Source organism: Entelurus aequoreus, linkage group LG08 (genome assembly GCF_033978785.1).
Source record: "Entelurus aequoreus isolate RoL-2023_Sb linkage group LG08, RoL_Eaeq_v1.1, whole genome shotgun sequence".
Classification (NCBI taxonomy): Eukaryota; Metazoa; Chordata; class Actinopteri; order Syngnathiformes; family Syngnathidae; genus Entelurus; species Entelurus aequoreus.
The window spans coordinates 56,897,215-56,922,267 of NC_084738.1; the positions used below are offsets into that span (position 1 = coordinate 56,897,215).

General features: G+C 40.0%; 3 protein-coding genes across 4 annotated transcripts in view; 2 read left to right on the plus strand and 1 right to left on the minus strand.

Annotated features, from left to right (window-relative positions):
* The window catches only part of rph3aa (rabphilin 3A homolog (mouse), a), a 43,860-nt gene extending 38,176 nt beyond the window's left edge, over positions 1-5,684 (plus strand). For both annotated transcript variants that reach the window (XM_062056856.1, XM_062056858.1), the window contains one exon: positions 1,479-5,684. In XM_062056856.1, coding sequence (XP_061912840.1) covers positions 1,479-1,612 — 134 coding nt within the window. In that variant the 3' untranslated portion in view covers positions 1,613-5,684. The remainder of the gene's footprint in view (positions 1-1,478) is intronic.
* A 3,990-nt stretch (positions 5,685-9,674) lies between these two features.
* On the minus strand, positions 9,675-10,977 carry mrm1 (mitochondrial rRNA methyltransferase 1 homolog (S. cerevisiae)). The gene has a single exon (XM_062055078.1). It carries the CDS (start codon positions 10,749-10,751, stop codon positions 9,699-9,701), a length of 1,053 nt encoding a protein of 350 aa, XP_061911062.1. The 5' UTR covers positions 10,752-10,977; the 3' UTR covers positions 9,675-9,698.
* Positions 10,978-15,718: 4,741 nt separating this feature from the next.
* chmp2a (charged multivesicular body protein 2A) lies at positions 15,719-23,777 on the plus strand. Its single transcript, XM_062055079.1, has 6 exons — positions 15,719-15,876; positions 16,297-16,464; positions 22,753-22,932; positions 23,001-23,131; positions 23,197-23,258; positions 23,333-23,777. The coding sequence occupies exons 2-6, from the start codon at positions 16,297-16,299 to the stop codon at positions 23,452-23,454; spliced, it is 663 nt and encodes a 220-aa protein (XP_061911063.1). The 5' UTR covers positions 15,719-15,876; the 3' UTR covers positions 23,455-23,777.
* Positions 23,778-25,053: the final 1,276 nt, after the last annotated feature.

Sequence of the window (25,053 nt, forward strand, 5' to 3'; positions counted from 1 at the left end):
GACACACTCACCACTAGGAAGGTAAGGCATTATCTGCCGTTTTGTTTTTCAGTTTTATGCAAAAGCAACTTTTCTTTATCTTCTGGTATCTGCTGATCTGTATTTGGGATTTGCATACATCCTGAAAAATTGCCCGCATCTGCCTTTGTGGTTTGTGACAACACCGTAGTCGATAAACTTCTTCTTTTTCTCTATCTTCTTGTTATGGGACATTCATCCTCCACTGTTGCCATTTCTAAAATAAAGTAGGGTAAAGTTCTTACTTGTATCTGTCAGTAAACTTGCCATGAAAGCGCTAAAACATGAGTTTACATTATTCACCCAAGGAACTCTAGTTATTAGAGAGTGCCGGTCGGACGGTTTTCCACGGGACACATTTCCGCTGTTGTTGTTTCCGGATGAGGAGATGCTGCTCCGTTATTGATGTAAGTAAAGTCTGAATGTTTTCCTAAAACAGTTAGTGTCAGGTTCAAACACTGATGACATCTATTAAACAGACAAGAAGCAAGGAATTAAACAGAGACAGAATTCAATTTAGCTCATTGAGGAGAAACGTCTGGGCTGTACTCTTGCACAGTCTTCCACCACGCTCTGGCAAAATGGTTGCGCGCATCCTCTTTTATTTGGACTTTCCCTGATTACATGGCAACAGCTGTTTCTAAAGGAAGGGGGGTCATAAACAGCCGTCGCCTTTGGTTACAAAACAGTTCAAAGAAAAGGTGCCTTGAGGGGGGTCAGGTCCTGCTTCCTCTCCGCTTTGTAGATCTCGGGTCAAGACAAAATCTTCCTGTGGATTACAATAGATCAAAGAAACCGACACCTTCATGTCGCTTCCCATCCCACACAGTGGAGTTTTAAAAGCCTTTTGATTGGTAAAATCAAAGACAGCTTTTGTCCTCTCGCCGGGAACTCGTGGCAACACAAAGTTTTGTGATAACTTAGATACAATTATTCTGACAGTTAGCTCCACCTTTTGACACTTTTTCCACTCCCGTCCTTGCACGCTACACCGCTACAACAAAGATGACGGGGAGAAGACGCTGCCAAAGGTGAGCCACGTAAATAAGACCGCCCACAAAACGGCGCATCCTGAAGCGACTGTCAGAAAGCGGCTTGAAGATGATCTGTACAACATAATCTATGCAACATTTTGGCCAAAGAACCACCATTACATGTTATGTAGACCACAAGGAAGTGTTTTACATTTAGAAAAAAATTACAATATGACTCCTTTAATGCGCCCTATAATCCTGTGCGCCTTATATATGAAAAAAGATCAAAAATAGACCATTCATCGGCAGTGTGCCTTATAATCCGGTGCGCCCTATGTGGAAAATATGGTAACTCTGTGTGTGTGTGTGTGTGTGTGTGTGTGTGTGTGTGTGTGTGTGTGTGTGTGTGTGTGTGTGTGTGTGTGTGTGTGTGTGTGTGTGTGTGTGTGTGTGTGTGTGTGTGTGTGTGTGTGTGTGTGCATGCAGGAGGCTGCCAGCTGGGCATCCAGGCTAAAGGAGAGTGTCTGAAGCACTGGTACGAATGTCTGAAGAACAAGGACAAGAAGATCGAGCGCTGGCACGTGCTGCTCAACGACAACAGCGTCCAGTTCGACGACTAACAACGTCTCTCAAGTAGAAATATACTCCTCAGTTCTCGCTCGCGAACTCACTGTCGTGCCCATTTTGTTATGAATATGACACCCAAAAAGTGTCAGCTAAGATGCAGAAAATAAGGAACTTTAGTTTTTAAGTTGTTGGTATAAATGGAGGTTATCTGCTTGATTGACAGCCAGTCAGCCAATCGGAACGCTCCATTTTGGTACACAGTCTGCGCTTCCAGCGGCGAAGTCCCTCGTGTTGCCATGGAGATGATGACCACTAGGGGAGAATGTTGCTGTCCGGATGGGAATCCCGCACTTGTCACATCAGATGTTTTGTTATTTTGCAGGAGCGTGCACGTGTCCATGCATGTTGTTAATAAATGACTGAGACGAGACGACTGGTCAAATGACGTCAACGCTATACCAATCAGCTGGCAGACAGGTGAACTTTGACCTCCTCCGATAAAAGTCCTGCAAGGCCCCTCCGGGTAGGTTTGTCCCAGAGAAATGACAGTGTACTATAATAACAATAGCACAAACTGTATGTCAACAAATGGAGGCCTAAATTGTGCTACATTATTTTGTGTCCTTATATATTGTTCATGGAAAATAGGTTCAGACGGTCAAAGAAGGTTAAAAAAGGTAAAAAGTAGAAGGTCAAAGAAGGTTAAAAAAATCAGGTGAAGGTCAAAAGTAGGTACAATAATGTTAAAAATGCCAGAAGTACCTAAAATTAGGTTAAAATATATATATATATATATATAAGAAGGTAAAGATAATATAAAGACAAGAAGTTCAATGTAGGATAAAAAATCGGTAGAAAGTCAAAGAAGGGAAAAAGTTAAAAAGAAGGTAAACCAATGTAAAAAGGAGGTAAGTTCAGTAAAAGCATGTAAGAAGTAAGTAAAATAAGATTAAAAAGGAGGTAAAGGAAATTATCAATCAATCAATCAATCAATGTTTATTTACATAGCCCTAAATCACAAGTGTCTCAAAGGGCTGCACAAGCCACAACGACATCCGCGGTACAGAGCCCGCATAAGGGCAAGGAAAAACTCACAACCCCAATGAGACGTCGATGTGAATGACTATGAGAAACCTTGGAGAGGACCCCCCCTTTCTAGGGGAGAACGGATGCAATGGACGTCGAGTGGGTCTGACATAATATTGTGAAAGTCCAGTCCATAGTAGATCTAAGTAGAAAAATAAGTAAAATATGGTAAAAATAGTAAAATGAAGGTTAAAAAGTAGTTAAAAGAAGGTAAGTAGTAGGTAAAAGAAGTTAAAATAGGTTAAAAAAAAATAAAAAAATTTAAATACGCAAAGGAAGGTAAAAAAATATACAAATGTAAAAGTTGGTCAAAGAAGTATGGAAAAGATTTTAAAGAAGGTAAAAAAAAGTCAAAAGTAGCTAATAGAAGGTACAAAGTAAGTAAGAAAAAAGGAGGCAAAAAGAGGTAAATAAAGGTAAGCAGTTGTCAAAACAAGATAATGTAAACAGTAGATAAAAGGTAAAAATATTAGGTATAAGAAGGTAAATAAGTAGGTTAAAAAATGTAGGTAAAATAGGGTAGAAAATAAAGTAAAATAAGGTCAAAGAAGGCCAAAGTAGGTAATGAGTAGATAAAAAGTAAAGAAAGGACACAGAAGGTCAAAAAAAGGTCAACAAATTTGAAAAAAATTGGTAAAAATAAGGGCAAAATAGATAGAAAGTAGGTGAAAAATAGGTAATGTGAAGGCCAACATAGAAAATAAGTGAAAAGTAGGCCAAAAGAACGCCAAAGAATGTTAAAAAAAAAGGTTAAAAAAATGGACAAAAGGAAGTAGAAGAAGGTCAAAGAAGGTGAGAAGTTTGTAAAAAGAAGATTTTGATTAATTGAAACATTTATTAGTAGATTGTAAAGGAAGAGAATACATTACATGAAACAGTACAGTTTGCACAGTATAGTACATATTCCGTACAATTGACCACTAAATGGTAACACCCGAATAAGTTTTTCAACTTGTTTAAGTCGGGGTCCACGTTAATCAATTCATGGTAAAAATGTTATGGATATTCTGCTATTTTTGTGTGTTTGATGTTTTAGTAACTGTAGTTTAATTAAGGGTTCAAATAGACTGTTTGTTTACACTGAAGCACAATACCCATATTTAAACTGTACATAAATAATATATCATAAAATACATAACACAAGGCATCAAATAGAGTTCATGTTCAATATTCATCAGTACACCGCAAAAAAAAAAAGTAGATTAGCCTGCTAGCCAGATAGCACCAAGTGAAAAAAATACTTGACTTTTACGCATATTCCTGCAAAATGAACTAAACTAGAAAGCATGCTAACAGTTAAAACATGTCAAGTAACACAATGACTAAGGCATACACCTGCAAAATGAGCTAAAAAAAACAACCTAGCATGCTAACACTAGCATGCCAACAGATAACATACGTTGAAGATATTTGAATCTGAGGCGTATACCTGCTAAATTGGTCAAAAAGCTAACATGTTAATATTAGCATGCTAACAGTTAACATGTGTCAAGAAACAAGAGGACTAACTTCAGCTAAAAAAAGCTAGTTTGATAATGTATTAGTAAACCTCATTGCCTGACAACTTCAAAGAGTGTGCTGACCGCTCGCTGGGTTTTAGCCTTGTGGTTAGCACACTTACGTCTCAAACGAGGGACGTTGGTTCACGCCCCGCTTGGAGCGGTGGAAGAATGGGTAATCGATGCGGTACGCAGAGCCTTTACAATAACATTAGCATGCTAATGTTACCATACTGATATCAAAATATTGGCCAAACAATTTGCTAAAAAGCTAGCATGCTAATATTAGCATTGACAGTTTGTGTCAAGTAACAAAATGACTGAGGTATATACCTGTGATATAAGTTAAAGAGCTAGCATGTTAAAAATAGCATGCTAACAGTTAAAATCTGTCAAGCTAACGAAGCTTGGTGCGGCGATGGTCTGAAGGAATCTGCTCCCACACGTTGAGACCACTTCTCCGAAAACAGCAGGAACTCGACTCGGTGAAAGAAACAACGTGAGTATGGCTCCCTGTTCTTCGTGCACCGGTCTCATGGGTAGGTTGGCCCAACTAGAGGACCGTGTCCGCCAACTAGAGCAGAGTAATTTCGTAACTTTAGACGCTGCGGACACATCTGCTAGCGTTAGCTGTAGCGAGCTGACTAGCCCAGTTTGTAGCAGCCCTAAGCGGCCTACAAGCAACGGTTGAGACGCATAATAGATTTAGCCCTTTAGCTAGTCCTACACCCCAGTCTACAGGGTACCACACCTTAGTCATAGAGGACTCCATCACCCGTAACATACAATTTAGCAAACCAGCCATAATTAAGTGTATTCCCGGGGCCAGAGCACCTGACATTGAAGCTAATTTTAGGGAGCTAACGCGCAACAGGCCTAGTAAACACGTACCAGAATCAGAATCAGAATCAGAATAGTTTTATTGCCATTGTTTGAGAACGGGTTCACAAACTAGGAATTTTTCTTGGTGCAATTGTGCAACATAAAACACATATAACACATATTTGGTAATAAAAAGAGCTGTGACTGAGCTATCAGATAGACTTAGAAGGGATTCAAGGAATTCAAGGAGCTGCTGTTAGAAGTTATTGTTCATTTGCCTGATGGCCGAGGGGAAAAACTGTTCAGGTGGCGGGAGGTGTGGGTCTGGATGGAGCGTAGTCTCCTGCCTGAGGGGAGAGGGGAGAATAGTGTGTGTCCAGGGTGAGAAGAGTCAGCTGTGATCCGACCCACACGCCTCCTGGTCCTGGAGGACAACAAATCCTGGAGGGATGGGAGCTTGCAGCCAATCACCTTCTCAGCAGCACGTACGATGCGCTGCAGTCTATTCTTATCCTGGACTGTGGCGCCGGGGAACCACACTGTGATGGAGGAGGTCAGGATGGACTCTATGATGGCTGAGTAAAACTGCACCAGCATCTCGGTCGGCACCTTAAGTTTCCTCAGCTGCCGCAGGAAGTACATCCTCTGCTGGGCCTTCTTGATGAGTGAGCTGATGGTCAGCTCCCACTTGAGGTCCTGGGTGATAGTGGTGCCCAAGAAACGGAAAGAGTCCACAATGGGGACGGGGGTGGGAGAGTCAATCAGGGTGAGGGGGGATGGTGGGGCTGTGACTTTCCTGAAGTCCATGATCATCTCCACTGTTTTCTGGGCGTTCAGCTCCAGGTTGTTGAGGCTGCACCAGGACGTCAGCCGGTCCACCTCTCTCCTGTAGGCGGACTCATCGCCATTCGAGATGAGCCCGATGAGGGTGGTGTCATCCGCAAACTTGAGCAGTTTTACGGATTGGTGACTGGAGGTGCAGCAGTTTGTATACAGGGAGAAGAGCCAGGGGGAGAGTACACAGCCCTGAGGAGTACCAGTACGACAGGCTAATCGCACCACTAGCTATGCAAATATAGTTGTACACGTTGGCTCCAATGACACTAGGATGAGACAGTCAGAGATTACAAAGAGGAACATAGCTAGGACTTGTAATCTTGCTAGAACGATGTCCAGGCATCGAGTACTTGTTTCTGGCCCCCTGCCTGCAAGAGGCAATGATGAGAGGTATAGCAGGTTAGTCTTGCTTAACAAGTGGCTGGCTAGTTTTTGTAGAGAACAGGGACTAACGTTTATTGATAATTGGCCCTCTTTCTGGGGCAAACCGGGCTTGCTGATGAGGGTCGGCCTTTACCCTAACCAGGAAGGCGCCATCACGCTATCTGGAAACATGGATTACTGGTTAAGTCACACTTGACTAACTACACTAGAGCAAGCTTGGATACAGGCAATTACAGTGTCTGTTAGTCCGGGTGAGGAGTCAGTTAAAGGCCTACTGAAATGATTTTTTTTTATTTAAACGGGAATAGCAGATCCATTCTATGTGTCATACTTGATCATTTCGCGATATTGCCATATTTTTGCTGAAAGGATTTAGTAGAGAAAATCGACGATAAAGTTCGCAACTTTTGCTCGCTGATAAAAAAAAGCCTTGCCTGTACCGGAAGTAGCGTGACGTCACAGGAGCTAGTATTCCTCACAATTCCCCATTGTTTACAATGGAGCGAGAGAGATTCGGACCGAGAAAGTGACGATTACCCCATTAATTTGAGCGAGGATGAAAGATTCGTAGATGAGGAACGTTAGAGTTAAGGACTAGAATGCAGTGCAAGACATATCTTTTTTCGCTCTGACCGTAACTTAGGTACAAGCTAGCTCATTGGATTCCACACTCTCTCCTTTTTCTATTGTGGATCACGGATTTGTATTTTAAACCACCTCGGATACTATATCCTCTTGAAAATGAGAGTCGAGAACGCGAAATGGACATTCAGTGCCTTTTATCTCCACGACAATACATCGGCGAAATGCTTTAGCTACGAGCTAACGTGATAGCATCGTGCTTTAACTGCATATAGAAACAAAAAAAATAAACCCCTGACTGGAAGGATAGATAGAAAATCAACAATACTATTAAACCGTGGACATGTAAATACACGGTTAATGCTTTCCAGGCTGGCGAAGGTTAACAATGCTGTGCTAACGACGCCATTGAAGCTAACTTAGCAACTTAGCAACCGGACCGCACAGAGCTATGCTAAAAACATTAGCTCTCCACCTGCGCCAGCCAGCCCTCATCTGCTCATCAACACCCGTGCTCACCTGCGTTCCAGCGATCGGCAGAAGGATGAAGGACTTCACCCGATGCGCTTGGCGGCCCGGAGACGTAGGAAGTCAAGGTGAGGTCGGCGGCTAGCGCGTCTGCTCTCCAACAAAGTCCTCCTGGTTGTGTTGCTGTAGTCCGCTGCTAATACACCGATCCCACCTACAACTGTCTTCTTTGCAGCCTTCATTGTTCATTAAACAAATTTCAAAAGATGTCCAGAATACTGTGGAATTATGAAATGAAAACAGAGCTTTTTGTATAGGATTCTACGGGGTACCATAACTTCTGTTATACTGACTTCGTCACGCGCATACGTCATCATACCGCGACGTTTCAGCCGGATATTTCCCGGGAAATTTTAAATGTCACTTTATAAGTTAACCCGGCCGTATTGGCATGTGTTGCAATGTTAAGATTTCATCATTGATATATAAACTATCAGACTGCGTGGTCGGTAGTAGTGGGTTTCAGTAGGCCTTTAAGCTAGAACTAACCAGCACCAGGCTGGAAAATTCCTGCGCACATAGCATTTCTCCTAGAATAATACACAATTCACATAATTTTTTTTCTGTAGTGACTGTGCCATTGGTGAACATGCATTTTACTGAGGTGGCAAATTATGACGCGTTCAGTTTATCACACCAAGCAAACAATCTGAAGATCCCCATCATATCAATTCCTAGATATGATTGAAATTATTTAAGGGGCCCTACACAAAATAAACGTAATGTTATTTATATCACCACTTCGGATAAGATTAACAAAAATTATTTAAAACAGCCTACTACCTATAATATGGGCTTTTTAAACATAAGATGATTGTCTCCCAAAACGTTATTAGTTAATGAGGTCATTAGAGACAACAATCTTAACGTCATTGGTCTCAGCGAAACCTGGCTCAAACCGGACACATTTTCCCCGCTTAACGAGGCTTCTACTCCTAACTATACAAATGCACATATTGCCCGTCCCCTTAAAAGGGGTGGAAGGGTCGCACTAATATACAATGAAAACCTTAACCTTACCCCTAACCTAGGTAATAAATATTAATCATTTGAGGTGCTTATTATGAGGTCTGTCGCACCGCTGCCTCTCTACCTGGCTGTTATCTATCGCCCTCCTGGGCCCTATGCAGACTTTATCAGTGAATTTGTCGCTCATCTAGTGACGCAAGCAGATAATATAATTATAATGGGGGATTTTAATATCCATATGAATACCCCATCAGACTCTCTGTGCGTGGGGCTCCAGACTATAATTGACAGCTGGGGTCTCACATCTGCAGGCCCCTCCGAGGTTTCTCATTGTGCCCATTGGGTTGAGTTTTTTCTTGCCCTGATGTGGGATCTGAGCCGAGGATGTCGTTGTGGCTTGTGCAGCCCTTTGAGACACTTGTGATTAAGGGCTATATAAATCAACTCTGATTGATTGATTGATTGATTGAAGTAACAAAATGACTGAGGTGCATGCCTGTGATATAGGCTTAAGGGCCGAAGTATATCACTGATATGCTCCCACTATATAAGCCCTCTAGATCACTAAGATCTTCTGAGACCAATCTGTTAGCGGTTCCCAGAGTAAACTCAAATCAAGGGAGAGCATCATTCAGTCACTATGCAACAAATAGCTGGAATAAACTTCCTGAAGATGTCAGACTTTCCCCAACTCTGACTACTTTTAAAACTAGACTGAAGACTTTTATGTTCACCTTAGCTTTCAGCTAAATCTTTTAACTTTTAACGTCCGCACTGTTTTTATTTTTATTGTCTGCATTTTAATATTGCTTTTATTTTCTTTCATTTTACTTTGTTGTCTGTGAAGCACTTTGAGTCTGCCTTGTGTATGAAAAGCGCTATACAAATAAAGTTGCCTTGCCTTGCCTAAAGAGCTAGCATGTTAATAATAGCATGCTAACAGTTCAAATCTGTCAAGTAAGTAAATGACTGTATTAGCTAATGAGCTAGCATGTTAACAATAACATCTGAGGTGTATACCTGCTACCTAAAGAGCTAGCATGCTAATATAAGCATGCTAACAGTTAACACGTGTCAGGTAACAAAATGTCTGAGGTGTATAACTGCAAAATGAGCTAAACAAGCTAGCATGAAAACATTTGCATGGTAGGTTGAAGAGATTGGAATCATGTGCTAAATTAGCCAAAAAGCTAGCATGCCAGTATTAACATTAGCAATATTAACAGGGTTGAATTAGTTGAGAAATGTGAAAGTAATAACACTTTTTAATCGAGATTAAGTGGGAAGTCTGGGGAAACTGGGAATTGATTTCACATAAAAGATATTTTGGAACGTTTTGAAGGCTGAAATGTGTTGAGAAAAGTGAAAGAAGCAGTGGAAAGAAAAAAGGTGTCAAAATGAAGACTCATTGACGGTAAAAAGAGGACTTTATTCAACAAGTGGAGCGCTCCTGGGTCCTGGTCAGCAGCGAGTGCAGCAGGATGGCGGTGGCGACGGACACGTTGAGCGACTCCACGCCAGGCGCCAGCTCTCTCCCCGCTGGAATGGTCACCAGCGTTTGGCACAAAGCGATCATCTGGTGGGACAGTCCTTCGCCTTCTCCTCCAATCAGCAGCAGCGTGGGCTCGTTCATCAGGAGGCGGGAACATGGCGTGATGGGAACATGCGCCTCCGCCGCGTCCGCCGCCACCGTGCCCACCACCCGCCAGCCCTGCGCCGCCTTGCCCCGGACCATGTCCTCCAGGTCTTCGTAGCCGTGCACGCCCATCACCTCCATCACGCCCGAGCTGGCCTTGCTGACCACGGGGGTCAAAGGGCAGCTGTGGCGAAGACCGCTCGCCACTCGGTCGACGCCCAGGAAGTATGCCGAGCGCAAGATGGCCCCCAGGTTCATGGGGTCTTGAATCCTGTCCAGGACCAGCCAGAGAGGTTTGGACTTGACGCCGGGGGCCCGGTCTTCGGTCAGGTAGCTGAGTGGAGAAGCTTGCAGACAAACTCCTTGATGGACACCACCGGAAGACATCTTGTTTAAGGCCGTCTTGCCGACCCGCTGGACCGGGACTCCACGCCGACGCGCCTCCTCGCACACCTTCAACAAGGAGGCGCGCTGAGGGCCCACGCCGTCCTTTACAAAGAGTCCAAGGGCCTTCCTGCGGCCCTGAGTGAGAGCCAGGAGACAAGGAGCGACGCCAAAGACAACTTCCGCGTCGTCTTCCGCGTCGTCTTCCGAGTCCGCCCGAGACTTTGGTCTTCTGGCTCTCTCAGGAGAAGAGTCCTCCAGAGACAGCTTGTGAAGCTCAGAAGATAGCTTGTGCTTGCGCTGCTGTCCTCCATAATGGCCCTTGGCACGCAAACTGGCACTTCTGTTGGTGGCCATCGTGTCGTCATGGTAACAGACACACCGAGAGTCCACTGATGGACACGTGGTCCAAATCCTCACAGGTAACAACCTCCTGTGCTGAAAGGCAACCCTGAATAAACTCATTCTCAGTGATAAGTCGGCTGGACTTTAAACACTTCGCGTCATTTACTGACTTAACACCTCACCAATGTTCAACTTGTACATCTTCACTGTCTCACGAAGTCGACAAGATTGCAGTTTTAACAAACCTGATCCTGAAGGTTGCGCTTTCGAGAGCAGGACCGGATGTAAGGCGCATTACATTTAAAAATAAAAGTCGAAACGCTAGCTCCGCATTCAGAAGCGCAACTTCAAGATCGTTCGACTGCTTTTGTTTTGAAGTGTGAGCGTTGGTTACATACCTTTTCCTGTAGTTTTTATTTTGAGAAATTACGGCAGCTTTTCCTAAATAAAAGCATTTCACTATTTATTTATTTTCGAAAGTACTACTGATAACCTCAAATAATCGACAACTACTCTTTACAAATTTAAATAACGTTTAACAATCCACATCGTTCAATATTTACAATGCCGCAATTAAATAAAAGTGCTGCGTTTTTCGAAAATAATTTTCGATATCCATGCAAACACTTTGGAATGCACATAAGTAGTTATTTTTGTAATGTAATGTATTTTACGACTCAAGTCGCAAAACGACGTCGTGTTTGCGCATGCGTAAACAGACCGGGCAGTGACGTCTTTTTTATATATATATACCTATAGAGGCTTTGCAGTCACGTGGTTTTATCACGTGACATTGTGTTACGCCGCCATCTTGCCGGTCAACCGGTCAGCTCGTTCCTACGTGTTCGTACAGATTCAGTTTGATTTCTGCGCTACATTTTCACCGATTTCATCCGAATTATGGCTGATTTGCTATCCAATGAAGTTGTGCGTTTTGGATGAAGAGTCCAAGAAACGTTACCGAGAGAAGTTGAACCTTGTTGGCACAAAGGATCCGTACCTTTTACCGAGAAGCATGCTAAAATCACCTTAGCATTTTGCAACAGCCGACCTGCCTGATCTCTCATATCCAGACATTTATAATTACCTCGTCGATTCACCATCCCCGTACACTGGAAAGGACGGCGTGGCGAAGTTGGTAGAGTGGCCGTGCCAGCAATCGGAGTGTTGCTGGTTACTGGGGTTCAATCCCCACCTTCTACCATCCTAGTCACGTCCGTTGTGTCCTTGGGCAAGACACTTCACCCTTGCTCCTGATGGGTGCTGGTAGCGCCTTGCATGGCAGCTCCCGCCATCAGTGTGTGAATGTGTGTGTGAATGGGTGAATGTGGAAATACTGTCAAAGCGCTTTGAGTACCTTGAAGGTAGAAAAGCGCTATACAAGTATAACCCATTTATCATTTATTTATTAAGGCATACAAGAGTCTGCATGGATGCCTACAAGTATTTTACAGCAGGTTTTGTGCATGATGGGCTGATATGGCAGATTCCAAACAAGAATCGATTTCTTCTCATGACCAAGGTAAGGAAAAAGCACACACAGAAGAGCCTACTGTCTGTTTACAAATCCGCGTGGCAGTAACAGTGTTATTGTGAAAAAACTACTGAAGTGATTCTAATGAAAACTCACATTGTTAAGCTTTTTTTTTATTACAAAAGGCGTCCTGTTCAAAAATGCTTTTAATTAAAAAATTGTTTCACAAACTTCATATTGACATTTTCCAATTTTTCTCTATGCATTACATAATTTCAAAAAACTACTATAGACTTTGTGAAACAGTTTTTTAATTAAGCATTTTTGAACAGGAGGCTTTTTGTAATAAAAGATTAGCCTGAAAATGTATCGTATTCAGTTTAAGGATGTGACCAAACAATATTATAAAAAAATTCTATCAAAAATTGCTTTGTAAAAAACTGTTTCCAGGAGCTCCATATTGAAATCTGAGAAATTAATTCCTACAATAAAACAACATTACATAATTTCCAACTATTCAGTATAGAGCTTATGAAACAGTTTCTACAAAAATCATTTTTAGAATTCATGCTTGATAATTAATTTTGGTTTCTTGCTCAAAATGAACCAGGTTTAAATTTTCAGGCTAATTTAATGAATGATTCATGAGAAAATTTACCAAATGCCAGGTAAAAATATGCATAAATGGACAGTAAGAGGTCTAGCCTTGTATATTATATCCAAATTAGGGACTGATAATAATATAAGGTACGTCATATTATCTGTTTCAGGTAAAACACTCTCAACGGATGAATGATCCTCCCCTCAGACCTTGGGTAGCAATAGCGAAAGATGGTCAGATCCTGTGCTGCCACTGTACCTGCATGGCTGGATTGGGTGAAACATGTTCACATTCATCCGAGAACTGCAGCATCAAAGCATTCCACATGAAATGTATTGGCATAAAACGAGTCCCACAACGATGGTTTTGCCCTAACTGTAAGAAGTTGGAAGTAAAACAGAAAAAGTTGTCATGAAAAAATAAAAACGGTACCTAGCATCACACAGACAGAGGCGAGGGGGGTGAACTGAAGAAATCATTCCATTCCCTGCCTTGCTGCTCTTGCTGCCTTTCTAAAAATGCACCCAGCATTTTCAACAATCATATTTGTATCATCCCATATTGTATTATTTCACATTTTGTGAAACAAATCAGGGGTGAATAGTTTGTTTACATACCTGATATGAAGTGTTAATTGCATATCCTTGTGTACATCGTAGGTTTCCATCGTTCACGACAAATCGCCGCGATCCGAAGCTAAGATTTGGTTTAAATCCTCGTCTATTGCTACATCCAACAGCACAGCAGGTTTCCGGCATTTCCAAGCTCAAATAGCAGCAGATCAAACAAGAAAGCGTGTGTGAGTCGTTATAAAATTCAACATTTCCAAACATTCGAAAACATGAAATAATAACAAGGACAATTAAAACAAGTACAAAAACAGTACCATATAGCGCCAGGGAGCAGTGACAGACGTAGATATGTATGTTTTATTTTTTCATATACCTTTATTTATAAAGTTCAATATTTACATACATAAACATATGAACAAGGACAATTTAAACAAGTACAAAAACAGCGCAAGGGAGCAGTGACAGAGGTATTGTTTTTATTTGATTTTCATAAACATTTATTTATAATAGGCAACATTTACATACAAGCAAATAAATAATAATCAAAACAAGTACAGCAACAGTACAAAACAGCGCCAGCTTGTAAACTCAATAAAGTAACTAAAATAGAATGCAAAATATACATATGTAACAAAATGTAAAGCCATAGGCTCACACAAGTTCTGTAAATAATCCAAATTTGGAGCACAGATTGATTGATTGATTGATTGATTGAAACTTTTATTAGTAGATTGCACAGTACAGTACATATTCCGTACAATTGACCACTAAATGGTAACACCTGAATAAGTTTTTCAACTTGTTTAAGTCTGGGTTCACGTTAATCAATTCACAGCATCATAGTTTTCGCAGCTTTTTGGTTGTTAGAGGTAGAAAGCGTTTTAAAGTAAAGTTCAAATTCTTTTTTTTAAAGGCACAAAAAACATGTCTGGTATCGAGAAATTTACATTTATGAATATAAAATTTAGCCAATAGTATCAGTGACAGATGTCTTTTATTTTTTATTTTTTTAAACCTTTATTTATTAATTTCAACATTTACAAACAGTTGAGAAATAATAATCAAATTAAGTACAAAAACACTACAAAAACAGTACAAAACAGCGCCAGGGGTTGTAAATTCAAAGTAACTAAAATAGAATGCAATATATATATATATATATATATATATATATATATATATATATATATATATATATATATATATATATATATATATATATATATATATATATATATATATATATGTATATATATATATACATGTATATATATATATATATATATATATATATATATATATACATGTATATATATATATATATATATATATATATATATATATATATATATATATATATATATACACACATATATATACAGTATAGCAAAGCCATAGGCTCTAGGGCTGTGAATCTTTGAGTGTCCCACGATTCGATTCAATATCTATTCTTGGGGTCACGATTCCATTCAAAACCAATTTTCTTTTTTCAATTCAACATGATTCTCGATTCAAAAACAATTTTTTTTCCCGATTCAAAACAATTCTCGATTCATTCAATACATAGGATTTCAGCAGGATCTACCCCAGTCTGCTGACATGCAAGCAGAGTAGTAGATTTTTTAAATAATTGTAAAGGACAATGTTTTATCAACTGATTGCAATAATGTAAATTTGTTTTAACTATTAAATGAACAAAAAATATGACTTATTTTATCTTTGTGAAAATATTGGACACAATGTTGTCAAGTTTATGGGATGCATTGCAAGTGTAAGCCACTGTGACACTATTGTTCTTTTTTTTTTTTGTATAAATGTCTAATGATAATGTCAATGAGGGATTTTTAATCACTGCTATGTTGAAATTGTAATTAATGATACTGTTGCTGATAATATTAATTTTTGTTTCACTACTTTTGGTTTGTTCTGTGTCGTGTTTGTGTCTCCTCTCAATTGCTCTGTTTATTGCAGTTCTGAGTGTTGCTGGGTCGGGTTTGGTTTTGGAATTGGATTGCATTGTTGTGGTATTGCTTTGTTGGATTGATTAATTAAAAACAATTTTTTTTTTTTTTAAATCGATTTTTCAAAAATGAGAATCGATTCTGAATCGCACAACGTGAGAATCGCGATTCGAATTCGAATTGATTTTTTCCCACACCCCTAATAGGCTCACTCAATTTCAGTAAATAACTTAAATTTGGAACACAGCATCATCGTTTTCACAGCTTTTTGGTTGTTAGAGGTAGAGAGTGTTTTAATGTAGAGTTCTAAATCTTTTTTAAAGGCACAAAAAAACAGGTCGTGTATTGAGAAACTTACATTTATTGATATAAAACTTAGCCAAAAGTATTATGAGGTTGCAAAGGTAAAAATCATTTTCAATTTTTTTTTTCCATACAGCGTAAATCCAAATAGCGAATGTCCACATCTGTTACGTCACTTGTGACGTAGGCGGTGAACTCACTTCCCGGAAGCGAAACGCTCCCAACACGGAAGTGACTGAAAGAAAACAAATAGTCGTTTTTTAAAGATTGTCGGAAAGCAAACATTTTTTTGGGCATCTGACTTTTTGTGCTGGTTCGACGAGCTTGAAACAAGGTGAGTTAAGAGGGCCTTCATGTTGACTTTGTGACGGCGAATAAAAATGTGTCGGTGAGCTAAAGGCGGCTAATAAAAAAAGACGTCAGGAGACATTAATAGTCCTTTAGAAGTAAACACATTACGTGGACTACCATCCCATTTGCAATCATTTTGTCATTCACTACAACGTAACCTTTTGACATTTACACGCCAGTTCGTCGTTGATGTCAACTAAGGAGTTCCCCTTTTAAAAATGGCAAATTATCTTTCTGATTATCACAAATATATTGTGTCACTGCTTGTAAAATGCTAACACGGCCCACTTAAAACAATGTATGCCTTTTCCCCCCACAAGAGAAAATGGAGTGTTTTTGTAGTCGTCAAAAATTGAACTGTTAAGATTTTTAGGGTGTTAACGATGAATGTGCCCTCAAACAGATGGACTTCCTGTTTGGGAAGCGAAAGACCCCTGAAGAGTTGCTGAAGCAGAACCAGAGGGCGCTCACTCGGGCCATGAGGGAGTTGGACCGAGAGAGAAGCAAACTGGAGCAGCAGGAGAAGAAGATTATCGCCGACATCAAGAAAATGGCCAAGCAGGGTCAGATGGTGCGTAAATATGGTTTGTGTTCTGAGGAGTGATCGATATGTTTTTTTCAGGGCCAATACCGATTATTAATAGAGATGTCCGATATTCCGATATTGTCCAACTCGTAATTACAGATTCCGATATCAACCGATACCGATATATACAGTCGTGGAATTAACACATTATTATGCCTAATTTTGTTGTGATGCCCCGCTGGATGCATTAAACCAGGGGTGCTCATTACTCATCACTACCGGTCGATCACGGAGGGTGTGTCAGTCGATCCCCAGCCGGGCATTAAAAAAATAGTCCTAAAAATTAGCTATCATAAATCTTCACTATGACGTCACTTTGGTCACTTGATTGACATTCACGGCACCCGAGGGTCTTCTGAGATGACGCTGGCTGCTGCCAGCTCATTATTAAGAAAAAATTACAGACAGGAAGGCGAGAAACACTTTTTATTTCAACAGACTCTGCCGCCGTACCTGTCGTCAAAACTCCAAAGAGCGACTGCACAGTTGCACAATAAAAGCTCTGCTTCATCCTGCCTGCACTAACAAAAAAAGAGTCTCAGAAAGCTGGCGCACACAAGCTAGCAAGCTACGGAGTTTGCCGCCAATGTATTTCTTGTAAAGTGTATACAAAGGAGTACGGAAGCTGGACAAATAAGATGCCAAAAACCAACCACTTTCATGTGGTGTTGGACAGAAAGGAGGACTTTTTTTCTCCTCCATTTGAAAATGCGGACGTTATCAGCACTACTGTCTGATTCCGATCAAAGCAAGTCATCAGAATCAGGTAATACACCAACTTATATTCTTGTCTTCATGAAAGAAAGGAATCTATATGTGTTAAACATGCTTGCATTATCTTTAAACACCTTTAACTTGTTAACAATATTAACTATATGTGTTAAACATGCTTGTATCATCTTTAAACACCTTTAACTTGTTAACAATATTAACCATGTGTTAAACGTGCTTGTATTATCATCAAACACCTTTAACTTGTTAACAATATTAACTATATGTGTTAAACATGCTTGTATCATCTTTAAACACCTTTAACTTGTTAACAATATTAACCATGTGTTAAACGTGCTTGTATTATCATCAAACACCTTTAACTTGTTAACAATATTAACTATATGTGTTAAACATGCTTGTATTATCTTTAAACACCTTTTAACTTGTTAACAATATTAACTATATGTGTTAAACATGCTTGCATTATCTTTAAACACCTTTAACTTGTTAACAATATTAACTATATGTGTTAAACATGCTTGCATTATCATTAAACACCTTTAACTTTTTAACAAAAACATATATTTCATAAATAAGTAAATATAAATTATATATATGAATGAGGTAGATCCCCGTGACTTAATCAATTGAAAAGTAGCTCGCCTGCAGAAAAAGTGTGAGCACCCCTGCATTAAACAATGTAACAAGGTTTTCCAAAATAAATCAACTCAAGTTATGGAAAAAAGGTGTAGGGGTGTATATTGTAGCGTCCCGGAAGAGTTAGTGCTACAAGGGGTTATGGGTATTTGTTCTGTTGTGTTACGGTGCGGCTGTTCTCCCGAAATGTGTTTGTCATTCTTGTTTGGTGTGGGTTCACAGTGTGGCGCATATTTGTAACAGTGTTAAAGTTGTTTATACGGCCACCCTCAGTGTGACCTGTATGGCTGTTGACCAAGCATGCCTTGCATTCACTTGTGTGTGTAAAAAGCTGTAGGTGTTATGTGACTGGGCTGTCACGCAAAGGCAGTGCCTTTAAGGCAGGCCTGGGCAATTATTTTGGGGGGGGGGCACATTAAGAGAAAAAAATGTGTCTTGGGGCCAGTATATCTATTTTTAGGGACACTAATACGAAACCTCACAATAATGTCTGATTGAATGCTAAAAACGTTATGACAGACCGCCTTAAAAAACGTAATGGAATTTTAAATTTTTCTATGAAGGATAAAACACTGAATATTGACAAAATATGAACGTCACACCCCCTTTCGATCGACATATTTTACAATCAAGTGAAACGCGACGAAAATGCAACAAACAGTGAAATATGAACGCGAAGGGTACAAAATAAACCCACCTACAATCTGATATATCTGATATATCACTAAGCTTTAGAACTTTGTTGTGAAAATCTCCTTCCAAGTCTGTGGAAACGCTTCCCGCCCACACTGCTTGGTGCCTCGTCTGAGCTGCTGTGACGTAGATTACCATAGTAACTAATTAAATGACCATAGTAACTAATTAGATTACCATAGTAACTGGTATATCATCCAAAAGTGCAGATTCCAAGCATTGAAATACTTTGTATAGTTCGAGACTTCCGGTCATTAGAAAACATCACTGCACATCATAATGGTAGCTACACTTTCCATCTTAAAGATCTAAAAAAATTATTTGGGAATATCCGGCGGACCAGATTGAAAAGCTAAACGGGCCGCATGTGGCCCCCCGGCCTTAATTTGCCCAGGTCTGCTTTAAGGTTTATTGGCGCTCTGTACTTCTCCCTACGTCCGCATACACAGCGGCGTTTTAAAAAGTCATGAATTTTACTTTTTTACAGATAATTTCCGATATTACATTTTAAAGTATTTATCGACATCCCTAATTATTAGTAGTAAAGGAGGCCGCCGATAAGCGATATGTGGAGGGATATTCATTTGCAGTAAAGTTATTTAAACATTAACATTATAAGTTGTCTTCTAACATTATTTTTTAGTAAAGGAGGGACCAGTAGTGACATAGCAGCAAAAAGGGACGGCGTGGCGAAGTTGGTAGAGTGGCCGGGCCAGCAATCGGAGGGTTGCTGGTTACTGGGGTTCAATCCCCACCTTCTACCGTCCTAGTCACATCCGTTGTGTCCTTGGGCAAGACACTTCACCCTTGCTCCTGATGGCTGCTGGTTAGCACCTTGCATGGCAGCTCCCTCCATCAGTGTGTGAATGTGTGTGTGAATGGGTGAATGTGGAAATAGTGTCAAAGCGCTTTGAGTACCTTGAAGGTAGAAAAGCGCTATACAAGTATAACCCATTTATCATTTATCATAAAAAACAAACACCTTTATTACTTGTGTCTAAGAGGAGCATCAACATGTGTATTTCAAAGTTTGGAAAATCTCCTGGCAAAATTGGTCAAAATATGCCATTTCTCTACATCAAAATAACTCATCTACCCCCTTTAATACAATGTTATAACCAGTGTTGGGACTAACGCGTTACAAAGTAACGCGTTACTGTAACACCGTTAGTTTCGGCGGTAACTAGTAATCTAACGTGTTATTTTTTATATTCAGTAACTCAGTTACCGTTACTACATGATGCGTTACTGCGTTATTTTACATTATTTTTTATGTAGTATCGGCTAGAAACAGAAGATCTGAGTGTGTTTTATTGCAGCGCTGCGGTGGAAAAGAAGAGGCGTGCTTTCTGTGGGGGGGTGGGGGCGGGGGGGCTCCCAGACCGTAGTTGAGGGGCGCAGGGGAGACGTTCCTCCAGGGCCTATGTACTTCGGGGCTAACAACCTTCACTTTACCCGGAAGTGGGTCTTTACAGCTGAGGGTGAATGACGAGGCCGGCGGTTTGTTGCAACTTTGTGACTTCATTGCACGCAGCCATCCACCAAGCTAGAGCACTTGCACGCACTCACTGTCGCCGCTCCCTCACTTCTCTCGCCCACTCACTCACTGACGTCACTCACCTCACACACTGTCATATCTTAAAGGGCCACACACACACACACACATACGCTACTCTCATAACAACTAACAAGACATCATGGTGAAGCCAGAAGTCGAGTTTTTTTAACATGGAGACATTCTCAATACTTTTTTGTCGAGCACAAAGAAAAGAACATTTTAGTTAAATGTAAGTTGTGTCTTGGATCAAAGATCCTATCTACTTAGAGTTAAAGTGTCATTATGTTGCAGCTGTTTAAAATAGTTTTGTCAATTTGTTCTGGCCTGAAATAGATTGGCCCTTTGAAACATATCTTTGTCTTTGTGTGTTGTATGTAGACCACATTGCTTTCTGAGTTCAGTGATGCAAATGCATGTCAAGTTGATCAACAGATTGTATTATTCTCCAGTGCAATAACAGTACTGAAATAAAGGCTAAAAGGGCATTAATGGGAGCCTTTAAAAAAAAGGAGGGGGAAAAGAAGTAACTAAATAGTTACTTTTCACAGTAACGCATTACTTTTTGGTGTAAGTAACTGAGTTAGTAACTGAGTTACTTTTGAAATAAAGTAACTAGTAACTGTAACTAGTTACTGGTTTTCAGTAACTAACCCAACACTGGTTATAACACTTTGTGGATTTACTACATTGTAAGGTTTCTGAAATATTGTGAACATTTAAGCAAAAACTATTCTGGGCTCCTTCACGTAGATTATAGTTGAGACATTTAAGTTAAAGTTAAGTTAAGTTAAAGTACCAATGATTGTCACACACACACTAGGTGTGGTGAAATGTGTCCTCTGCATTTGATCCAGCCCCTTGTTCACCCCCTGGGAGGTAAGGGGAGCAGTGGGCAGCAGCGGTGCCACGCCCAGGAATCATTTTTGGTGATTTAACCACACAATTCCAACCCTTGATGCTGAGTGCTAAGCAGGGAGGTAATGGGTCCCATTTTTATAGTCTTTGGTATGACTCTGCATCTCAGGGCGGACACTCTAACCACTAGGCCTCTGAGTAGGCAAGATGGCCGACGTCATTTCTTCCTGGATGTTACAGAAAGTATGAGAATGTGTGAGATGCTGCCTGCTCTTCTTTACTTATATAAGATAGTTACACAAAGTTTGCATTTTTGTCAGAGATATAATTTCGGTCGTCTTCATGTCGGTCCATCTCTGTCACGTTATTTGATTGAATGACGGAACATGAAACTCGTGGCGCTACTTTAATGAGCTCACGCTCAGAGTGTTGCGTACGGAGGGTTGCCGTGCGACTCCATTGCTGCAGTAGCCAAAACACACAAAACGGGAAGAAGATGCCAGGAAAGAAGGACAAAAACTAGAATTCCCGGCGGAAATATGGAAGATTTGACAAGTTAATGTGAGCAGAGTTGTTCTGTAGCTAACCAGCACTGCAAAGAGAGACAGAAGAAGAGATCTCACAAGAACTCAAATAAATTCCCTGTCAGATATCCGAAAACATATTCAGAGAGAATAATCGACAATGAGAAACTTGTATTCTTAAATAAATGTAAAAAAATACTCTAGTAAAAAGGTCATTTTTCACATGCAGGGCAAAAGGGCTGGTGTTTGAGCAGCAGTTATCATTTATCTACTTCACTTCGTTTTTTTAAATTACGAAATCCTGGAATTTTATGTGTATTTATTTTATTTGCTGGTGTACTTCTGTTGTTGTTGAAATTGTGTTTAAAAAAAGAAGAAGCTGATATCGATTTAAAAAAGCCGATACTGATTTTAAAAAAGGCTGATACTGGTGATGAAAGAGGCTGATACCAATTAAAAAGGCAAACATCAATGAAAAAAGACTGGTATCTGAGAAAAAGACAGATATCTATGAAAAAAAGACCGATATCGATTTTAAAAAGGCTGATACTGATGATAAAAGAGGCGGATACCAACAAAAAAAGTTGGTATGATTTTAAAAAAAAAAGATACTGATTAAAAAAAAGAGGCCGATATCGATGAAAAAGGCTGATACTGATGATAAAAGAGGCATACATCAACAAAAGGCTGGTACAGATGGAAAAAACCTGATTCCGCTAAAAAAGGCTGATATCGATGAAAAAAGGCCAATACTAATATAAAAAAAAGTCTGGTACCAATATAAAAGGCTTATATCGCTGAAAAAAAGTATATCGATAATTAAAAGCCGATCCTGATTTTAAAAAGACTGATGTGAATAAAAAAGGCTGATATCGATGAGATACTGATTTTTAAAAGACCGATGCGAATAAATAAGGCTGATATCGATTTAAAAAGCCGATACCGATAAAAAAAGAGGCCGATACCAAATAAAAAAAGAGGCCGATACCGATTAAAAAAAAAAGGCCAAAGTCAATTTAAAAAAAAAAGACTGATACTGATGGAAAAAGGCCGATGCCAATTTTAAAAAAGGCTGATAGAGATGAAAAAAGGTCGATACTGATAATAAAAGGGCTGGTATTTAAATTTTTAAAAAAGGCTGATACTGATAAAAAAAATGAAGGCCGATACCACTATATGTGAAAATGACAAATAATAGTAATCACCACCTCTTGGGGAGACAAATATTTTGTCTGAAACGCCATCTTGATGCGTGCTATTATATGTCGCCAGGACGCCGTCAAGATCATGGCCAAGGACTTGGTGCGCACAAGACGCTACGTGAAGAAGTTCATCATGATGAAGGCCAACATCCAAGCCGTCAGCCTGAAGATCCAGACCCTCAAGTCCAACAACAGCATGGCGCAGGCGATGAAGGGCGTCACCAAAGCCATGGCCACCATGAACAGACAGGTGAGCCTCACATCAGCTCCTCAAGAAGAATCCCAAACCCACCTTTTGGTGTCGGTCTTCCTCCTCAGCTCAAACTGCCTCAGATCCAGAAGATCATGATGGAGTTTGAGCGCCAGAGTGAGATCATGGACATGAAGGAGGAGATGATGAACGACGCCATCGACGACGCCATGGGGGACGAAGACGACGAGGACGAGAGGTGACTTTTTCCCCCGCTTGTTACGTCAAACTCCGACCTTCTCCTGACTCTCGTGCTCCTCACAGTGACGCCATCGTGTCCCAGGTCCTGGACGAGCTCGGTCTCACGCTCAGCGACGAACTCTCAAGTAAGAAGACGACGTTCACCGTGTTGTGTCTTGTTGGCGTCGGATGTGTGAGTCCACGGGGGTTTTTCTTGCAGATCTCCCGTCGACCGGTGGAAATCTCTCTTTGGCCGGAGGGAAGAAGGCGGAGCCTCAAGCGGCTCTCGCCGACGCGGACGCCGACCTGGAGGAGCGACTCAATAACCTGCGCAAAGACTGAAGACTCTCTTAGTCCTGTCTGTGTCCTTCTGAGGGAACACGGACTGCTGTGGTGGTGTTTGGCTTTCTTTCTGAGGCGTCTCATTCAATACACGGTATTTTCAATTAACACTAATTATCCTTGTAAATGTCACACCAGGATTTTATACATGATTGATTTCCAAAGATGCCCGACTTGTGTGCACGTCGGATTAGTGACGTATTTTAAACTGAAGCTGTCACTTCTTCATCTCTCCTTTTTCACATAAACATGTCGCCAGTGTATACTTCAAAAGGTGGAAAGCTGTTCGTGTTTTTGTTTAAATAATAAACCTTTTTTTCCCCAAATCCACCAGACGTGTTTATTCATAAATTAAATACTTCTACATATTGTTACATTATGTTGTGGATTCAGAGTTGGTAAATTGACTTAGAAATACGACTTCCAGCCATTTTTACTGTGACGTCATCAAGATCCAAGGCTCATGATTGGATGTTTGGTGCCGAAATGAACCCTGGGAATTGTAGTTAATAATTGAAGTCTGAGTTACACAGCCAATAACTAGCCGAATTCCAGTAGTTTCCTAAAAATAATTGTTTTGTACACACGATAAACATATTCCAAGGTCATAAAGCGTAGAGATGGTCATTTTTATTCCAAAATATGTAACTTAATTTGTCTACATATAATCGTTAAAAAAGTACAGTAAACGCCCACTAGTCTGCCTGACGTTTGACAATGGAGGACATGTTACAAAATGTACAAAATTTACCTTGTTCCAAAATGGTAAATATTAAAACGTTGGCGCTCGAACGTGGCAATGGTGTACAAGATGTGGATTCAGAGTGGTTACATTGACTTTAAAAACAAGAATTTTACGAAGTAGGAAAACAACTTCCAGCCATTTTTTCTGTGACGTCATCAAGATTCAAGGTTTATGATTGGATGTTTGGTGCCGAAAGGGTTTTTGGGAAATGTAGTTTATTGAAATAGTGACACAGCAACTGCCTAACCCAGGAGTGTCTAAAGTGTGTGGCCTGCAGCTCAATTTTAAAGGCCTGCGGCACTTTTAAAATATACTTAAAAAAAAACAACATTAAAAAGTTGAATTAAAAAGCAAACCGATGTAACGTAACAAGAAAATGTTGCATTGTTGACACTAACAACACAAAGCTGCCATGTAGGCTGTTTTTTACTTTAAAACCTTATAATCATCGGGTATATCTGAAGTTGATCAAGAGATTAAAGCGTTGAAAGTAAAAATATACACTGAACTAATATTAATTTCAATATTCTATGAGTGGGGGAGTTTTGGATCCCTGAGATCAATAGTCGTTTTTTTAAACTGTCACGGCTAAAAAAATAAATCAAAAGCAATCGTGTTATGAATTATTGACCTATTTAAGGCTCCCAATTATTTTACATCAAATATTCCAAATTTTGGGGAGAAAATATTGCATATTTTCCTACTAAAAATGTTTTTTTTTTACAAAAAGGGCATACAACTAAAATAATTAAAACCTTATGTCGATGGATAGATCTGAAATTGATCTATAGATATTTAACCGTTGAAAGTAAAAAATAATGACTTATTTTTAACACTTTAATGACGGAGACCCT

Bases quoted from the DNA above. Each gene is read 5' to 3' on its own strand.
- chmp2a (XM_062055079.1), top strand. From the start codon at position 16,297: ATGGACTTCCTGTTTGGGAAGCGAAAGACCCCTGAAGAGTTGCTGAAG. The intron at 22,933-23,000 runs GTGAGCCTCACA...CTTCCTCCTCAG, and splicing joins TGGCCACCATGAACAGACAG to CTCAAACTGCCTCAGATCCA. The intron at 23,132-23,196 runs GTGACTTTTTCC...TGCTCCTCACAG, and splicing joins GAAGACGACGAGGACGAGAG to TGACGCCATCGTGTCCCAGG.
- mrm1 (XM_062055078.1), bottom strand. From the start codon at position 10,751: ATGAGTTTATTCAGGGTTGCCTTTCAGCACAGGAGGTTGTTACCTGTG.